Below are 8,105 nucleotides of genomic sequence, written 5' to 3'. Positions count from 1 at the left end.
ACACACACACACACACACACACCTACCCACCCACCCACACACACACACACACACACACACAAATCATTCTGCTTGTGTTTTATTAATGTAGTTCATTGTGCATGACACTTAGTAGTAAGCAGATAAATAAAGCATACAGTACTTTTGCCTTAATAAGCTAGCTAGAGAGAGAGAGAAAAAAAAACAAAAAACATTCAAAATTACATTCAAGCATTTTAGTTATTTTATAACTGAATTACTGCAGCTTTGCATTCTGTTTAACGTGTTTCCCTTCAAAATGGAACTTCGTTGCTGAGTCATGGCGTTGACACTATGTGTCTCTGATTTTAGATCTGGGGTCTTTAGGTCTGAACCGTACTCTTCGGACATACAGGTTTAAGATGCTTAGCCTCAAACTCATAGTGTCACAAGTCCAATCTGAGGATAAGTTTGTGACGATAGATCTAAAGGATGCTTACTTTCACATTAAGATTCTGACAGGCACATTCACTAAGTGCTGCTCTGGCTCCTCTGCAATTCTAGGGGCATCCATGTACTGAATCATAAAGATGATTGGGTGATACTAGCTCAGTCAGAGGAGTTAAAGCCACAGCATTGAGATGTTGTGCTCGCTCACATGAAGCATCTGGGACTACGATTAAACTCCAAGAACCACTTTTCTTAGTGTGGGACTCAACCACAATGCATGCACATCTGTCTCCAGCACATTTGGTTTTAATCTTAACCACTGTAAGAAACATCAAGTTAGATCAGAAGCTTTTTATTTTAGAAATTCAGAGGCTGTTATTTTCCAGTTCTGTTACTTTGAGAGTCATTTCAAGTCAAGTCTTTCACGATGGACACCTCTCTCACAGGCTAGGGAGCAGTTCTCGTCAACGGCATGACGCAGCATTGAAGTTTCACTTTGAATGGAGAATGCATGACATTTTTACTATGTCAGTATATAATAATAAATAGCCATTTTTATCAGTGAACCTTTGAAGAAGCTTTACCCATTAAAAGTTTTTTAGAGTTCATGTCAGGTTTTAGTAAAATTATGTAGCACTTAGGAATGAATATACAAAACAACATCCCATAACTTGACGCTAAAATAGCAAATATCTCCACAGCTACAGTATATTTTCCAGGAGAACTAACATAAGCTGGGATAAAAGTGATCCATACAGCACAGAATATAAGCATACTGAATGTAATGAATTTGGCTTCATTGAAATTGTCAGGCAGCTTGCGGGCAAGAAAAGCCAGAATGAAGCACAAGATAGCCAATAGGCCAATATAACCCAGCACAGCCCAGAATCCAACTGCTGAACCTGAATCACACTCAAGTATGATTTTGTCATTGTACTTACTCGTGTTTTTGTAGGGAAATGGGGGTGACATTGTTAACCAAAGAACACAAATAAGCACTTGTATAAGAGTAAAGGCAAAAACACTGAGTCTCTGTTGAGGAGGCCCAAACCATTTCATGACATTACTTCCTGGAAGTGTAGCCTTGAAGGCCATTAACACAACAATTGTTTTCCCCAGAACACAGGAAATACAGAGTACAAAAGTGATCCCAAACACTGTGTGACGCAACATACAGGACCACTCAGTGGGCCGACCAATGAAAGTAAGTGAACAGAGAAAACACAGAGTGAGTGAGAAGAGCAGCAAATAGCTCAGCTCTGAGTTGTTAGCTCTTACTATTGGTGTATGTCTGTGGTAGAAGAAAATCAACCCAATTGTGATTGTGAGAAATCCACCACACAAAGAGAATGTCACTAGTATATTACCCATTACTTCTTTAAATGTTAAGAATTCAATGTTTTTGAGTTCACATCGTGTTCTGTTCCCATTTGATTTGTACTCAAGAGGGCATGTAACGCATGTTACTGCATCTGAAAGCATAGACAAATTAAAGAGAGAAAACAACATCATTTCAAGACAATGCAAAACCATACAGACTTTGGGTTGACCACACAGAAACATGACGAGTATCACTGTTAATGAGAGAGGCTTGTTTATCTCACTTGTGGTGTTGCTGAACTCTCCATCTGCACAGTCGATGCAGTCAAAGCAGCAGATGGGTTTTCCTTTCATGAAGGCCCTCCGAGTGCCTGCAAGACAGGTCTCACTACACACAGACAGCGGGACCTAAAACATACACACACAAGCAAAAATGTACATCATTGTAGTCTGCACTACATAAAATCACTGTGCAATAATCTATTTAGCATAAAGCCTATGACTGATGATTATTATTATTATTATTATGATTATCTACCTTTTTCTGGTTTCCTGCCCAGATTGCATCAATGTCATCTTTCATTTTAATCTGTTGTCCCTCTGGCTTGGATGCATCGTATAAGCCAATTGACTCAAATGTTATTATTCCTTCATAGTTCATCTGCCAGTTAACCAGTGTATAACGTGCAACTGGGTCACCATGATCATCAAAGTAAACATTCTCTCCATTTTTGGTTGTAAAGTTCACTTGAGTGAGATAATGCAACACCTGCAAAGAATGGTGGCTTAATAATAAGAACTAATGTTTTGAATTACAGAAAATTACAGAGTAGCAATTCAAAACAACACACCTGCCAAGGCTGTATTTTCCCATTCTCTGCACATGTCTTGTTGGGGAATGGCCCCTTCCCTTTCTCACAAGTCAGCAGTGCTTCTATTGCATGAGCGACAGCATACACTGCCTTGTAGACATTGTTTAGAAGACTAGCATCAGATACATCTGTGAAACGTGTGTTTGTATTAGCTAGGGACTCCTCTCCATTGCATATCTTAGAGACATTGTGTGTGTTTGGATTTAAAATGCAGTTAAACATGCTTTCCCACAGCTCAACCAGTCCTGTGTTACCTAACCTCAAGGTGGGACGGCTACTCACAATAAACTCCCTCAATCCAGGAATGTATGCATTTGGCACAGCAAAGCCTATTGCTCCCCCTACAACAGCATAGTTCATTGGGGTTGCTACATATCTGTAAGTAATCCAGCCCTCACTTCCAACCCACTGATAGCCAGTTATATTTTGGTAGTAAAGCTCTTTTATGAGGATGTCCAAATCATTGCCATCTGCAAAAGCTACTATGACTTTAGATGTTGATTTTTTAATTACGTTTGTGACTTCCAAAAACTTCTCTCTTGAATCGGTTCTGTAAATGGCCATGGAGTATTCAACACAAATGCCTTCTTTCTCTGCTGCTTCTAAAAAAGTGGCCATTCCATTGTTGCCGTAATCTCCCCGGCTTCTCACAGCCCCAACCCAGATCCAGCCAAAATACTTGACTAGTTTAGCCAGTGCTCTGCTCTGGTAGTAATCACTGGGAATGGTCCTAAAGAAGGATGGATACTGTTGTCTGTTACTAAGACATGCACAAGTTGCTGAATGGCTTAGCTGAAACGAGACAAAAAAAGGTTTATAAATGACATTCAAATTTTTAGGTTCTTCCATTAAAACTATATGGAGGGATTACTGTCTGAGACTAGATGAGCAGTAGACCCAAAACTGTGCTTTTTGCACATGTAAATGCTTAAATTAACTGATTCTTGTAAAATGACTATGGATAAACATTCACATAATTGTATCCTGGACTTATTACATCATTATAACAGAATAATAAATAAAACACTAATTTAAACTAATAAACACTATAAAAAACACTAATAAACTAATAAACACTATATATATATATATATATGTGTGTGTGTGTGTGTGTGTGTGTATACACATACACATACACACACAAACACACACACACACACACACACACACACACACACATTTATTTAATGACTTACCACGGGGATCTTAAATGGACCCATGGTCCTTGCAATGTCTATTGTGGATGTTGATGTAGTTTCTCCAATGACAGCTTGCACAGTAGAGGGACTTACACAGCTCTCTTCTGCTTCCATTTGTCCATTGATCAGAGCTAACGATGCTCCCGTAGAGAGAGGGATACTTGGGCAAGAGCCATAGACACGGTAGCCTAACACAAAGCCAGGAAGAAGATCTGAGCTGTTGTTTATTTCCTCAATGGCAAAAATCATTGTCATTGCATACTGCAGCTCTCCAGGATCAAGACTGAAAATGGAAGATAGCTTTGTTTTATTCAGTGAAGTCATCCATCACATTAGTTGTTACTCTGTCATTATATTAGATTGCAAATCTTTGTAAACAAGCCTTTCTTTTTAAGTAATGTGAAATTAATATTGTCATTATCTTACCCATTACACCGGATGTTTCCTGGATTGGTTGTGAGCGTTGGATTTACATCAACTGGATTTTGGTGGAATGAAAAAATGCCCCCAATAGAGACGTTACCTTCTTTTGAAAAATGAAGGAGTTCATCTGTCCCATAAGCTTTACATTTAGGTTGAGCAGCACTCACAGTACAGGTGATAATCATTAAAATGGTTGCAACCAACACCATGACTCTGCAATAGGTCAATGCCTTTTTGAAGTTGAGGATGTGTGTTGAGTAAATCATTGGTTTATGTATATATTGTCTGAGCCCACCATTAGGCTTACATAATGCATGTTTACCATCTCTGGCCAATAATACAAGCAATTAAGGTGACTGACAGAAAAACAATGCAATAAGCTTTGTTTTACTTTGCTTTGGTCCAATCCCAGACCTCATTAACCTTATCATGAAGAAAACATGAAGAAATATATAGCTTGAAAAAAATAAAAATAAAATAATAATAATAATAATAATAATAATAATAATAATAATAATATATATATATATAAACATGCATGATGACATATACGTATAGCTGCCTTAATTCTACCCCCCTCCCACACACACTACTCTACCTATGTGATGCTCACAAAGAGAGAAAAATAATTACTTATAAGCCATGCATTTGTTCAAGTTCACAATCCATTATAGCCTACACTGATTTATAAATGATCAAATACAAAACAGTTCCAGAGACACTTGTTTGCTGTACCAAATAGGTAATAATAATTATGTCTTTAACAGCTAATGTTTGAATTAGAGGTCATGAATGGTAATTTTGGTTTGTTAAAATGTATATCTCCTCAGCCATATGGTATTTCTTATAGCAGTTTGGAAATATACTTTAAAAAAAATATTGTTTCAGTGTTTTGCTTGTATGTAACATTTAAAAAAGATTTAATTTCAGCTGATTGTATTGATTTCTTTTTGTTTAGTTTTTTTTCATTATTTATTACAGAAATTATTGTTCATTAGTTACACATATAAGTAAACTTAAAATGTATAATGAGCACATCATCATGATTACTTAACATTTTCTTTAGGAAATTTGCATCCTGTGTTTTCACTTTACTTAAAGGGATAGTTCACCCAAAAATGAAAATTTGATGTTTATCTGCTTACCCCCAGCGCATCCAAGATGTAGGTGACTTTTTTTTCTTTAGAACACAAATGATGATTTTTAACTCCAACTGTTGCTGTCTGTCAGTCAAATAATGATATTTAATAATGATAAATCAATAAGAGTCGAAAAACCTTGCATAGACAAATCCAAATTAAACCCTGTGGCTCGTGACCACACATTGATGTCCTAAGACATGAAACGATTGGTTTGTGTGAGAAACTGAACAGTATTTATATAATTTTTTACCTCTAAAACACTATTATGTCCAACTGCGTTCAGCACTCGCTTAGTTAGGTCTGATCGCGCTCTGACAGCGGAACTGATGTCTCGTGCATATACTTCAATGATTGTCAGACATCACTGCCGTTGTCAGAGCGCGATCAGACCTCACTAAGCGAGTGCTGAACGCAGTTGGACATAGTCCAACTATAGTCCAACTGAATGTCCTACACCTTCCCTATTCAACTTACGCAACGAACGTGGTGCCAATTCTGTTTTTTCTGTAAGTTTAATAGGGAAGGTGTAGGACATTCAACGTAAGCTTTTTGAAGAATACGGAATCGCGGTCTGGTGGAAGCACTTGTAATGCGATCATTTGTGTCTATATAAATCATATACATTTTCTTTTTTTCTTTTTTTTTTTTTAAGAAAATGGTTTCTCTAGATAAGACGCTTATTCCTGTAATTTTGACCTTCAACCATTTGTGGCAAAATTGATGTGCACTATAAGGAGAATAATCCTGGAATGTTTTCATCAAAAACCTTAATTTATTTTCAACTGAAGAAAGAAGGACATGGACATCTTGGATGACATGAAGGTGAGTAAATCATCAGGAAACTTTAATTCAGAAGCGAATTAATCCTTTAAGGTCTCGCGGCTGTTTTTTTTTTTAACAATTAAATTTTGGGCTAAAAGTGTGTTGTAACGCAAGCGTTACTGAACATGTACCAAGAAAAATATAACTGAAAATTGATTAGTAATGCCTTACACTACAGCAGAAACAAGTGTGGGAATGGAAAATTCAGTGTAGTGTCACGTAATAAAGATGCAGATCACCTCGTTGCCAACTTGTTGTACTATTGTTTAACTAAAACTTTAACTATTTTTCCAGTAGCCATAAAGACTCTTAATCTTATCTGATTTATGTTTATGACACTTTTTTCTCCCTCTCTTGTATAATATCGTAATTAAGGGCAATATCTGTTAATAATTTTTGTGCTGTTGTGTGGTTGTATGTAAAGCATTGTATGTTGGTATCTGCAAGTATTACAATACAGCGCATATACATGTGGAATGATTGATACCACTGGAAAATTCCAATGCATACTTGGCCAATAAAAGCTGATTTATGAAGCTCTTTATTCCTGACTGAACTCTCTCCATATGTACACATTCTTGCCTACCCTTATGCTCACTCTTCTCTAGTCCTATATCTCTCCCTAGTGTTCATACTTTGCAATAAGAATCTATGTAGACAACACAGTGGCCCTCTAGGAGAATAGTTGCCAAACCCTGCTTTTGAACAACCCTTCTGAATTACAGAAAATGACAGTGCAGAAGATCAAAAGAACACATCTGTCAAGGCTGGATTTTCCTTTTCTCTTGTTGGGGACCCTCCCCTTTCTCACAAGTTATCAGTCATTCTATAGCAACAGGATGTTTGCTGCCTTGTAGACAATATAAATAAGACTAACATCAAACACATCTGTGAAATGTGAGCTTGTATTTGCAAGGGACTCCTCTCCATTGCATATCTTGGAGGTATTGTGTGTGTTTGGAATTAAAGTACAATCAAACACACTTTCCCAGAGTTCAATCAGTCATCTGTTTCCTTGTTTTCAACTCACATGAAATTAATAATATACTGTATCTTACTAATTACCACTACTGTTTCCTGGAATGGCCTTGAGTGTTGGATTTACGCCAGCTAAATTTTGATCATAAGTGCATCGGTTCCCGTAAGCTTCAGCCTATTTTTAGACTGCTCAGTAAAGGTGACAATATTCAAAATGGTTCTAAGCAACAATTTGACTTGTTTCAGGTTCAGGTTGTGTTGAGTAAATCTTGGTTTATATATATTTAAACTGAGTGTGGAACATTAGGACTCATTTATTGCATTATTACATGTTTGCCATCTTTGTCAAAAAGTAAGCAGAGACCAAGAAGAGGCTAAGAGAGTAAGAAGACTGAAAGAAGAAACTGTGCTCTAAGATTATGTTTCAGTGGGTCCAATCCCAAACCACTGTAGGCCTATCTTTACTGACTTCACTAAATTAGGTAATCGCAAATCCATAACATTGTTACAAATATGCTCAAATAGACAGACACTAGTAACACTTTTATTTGTATAATTGTGCTTGTATTTTACTTTTTATTACTGATAGTACAGTGCTAGTGCTGTAGGCACCAAAAAGTTGTTCCTTGTGGTTTGTTAATTTGTTTGTTTGTTTGTTTGTTTCACTTAGTAGACTTGTTAGTATGTCATATTTATTTATTTATTTATTCAAATTTCATAACGAGTGTTGTAGGTTAATGGTTTTTAAAAGGCTTTTTTATTGCTTTCTTAGATATTGCTATTGGTTTATTTCATGTCTCCTAATACATGGTGTCTACTCCATATGTAGATGTAGATTTATTATTATTTGATTTTGAATTAATAAAGTGTAACCTTACATTTGTATTTAAAGTTAAATTACATAGTTCTAGTGTAAATTGTTTTGAGAGTGGATAATACAT

General features: G+C 36.4%; 1 protein-coding gene across 1 annotated transcript; it reads right to left on the bottom strand.

Moving 5' to 3' along the window:
* Positions 1 to 966: 966 nt before the first annotated feature.
* olfcj1 (olfactory receptor C family, j1) lies at positions 967 to 4,431 on the bottom strand. The gene is made up of 6 exons (XM_067389866.1): positions 4,226 to 4,431; positions 3,797 to 4,082; positions 2,580 to 3,392; positions 2,267 to 2,497; positions 2,013 to 2,136; positions 967 to 1,880 (listed from the first exon to the last, which is right to left on the bottom strand). Exons 1-6 carry the CDS (start codon positions 4,429 to 4,431, stop codon positions 967 to 969), a joined length of 2,574 nt encoding a protein of 857 aa, XP_067245967.1.
* Between the last annotated feature and the right edge of the window lie 3,674 nt (positions 4,432 to 8,105).

The sequence above is a fragment of the Chanodichthys erythropterus genome, chromosome 7 (genome assembly GCF_024489055.1).
Source record: "Chanodichthys erythropterus isolate Z2021 chromosome 7, ASM2448905v1, whole genome shotgun sequence".
In the NCBI taxonomy this organism is placed as follows: Eukaryota; Metazoa; Chordata; class Actinopteri; order Cypriniformes; family Xenocyprididae; genus Chanodichthys; species Chanodichthys erythropterus.
Note: the sequence above shows the minus strand (reverse complement) of the source record. Positions and strands in the feature narration are given on the sequence as shown.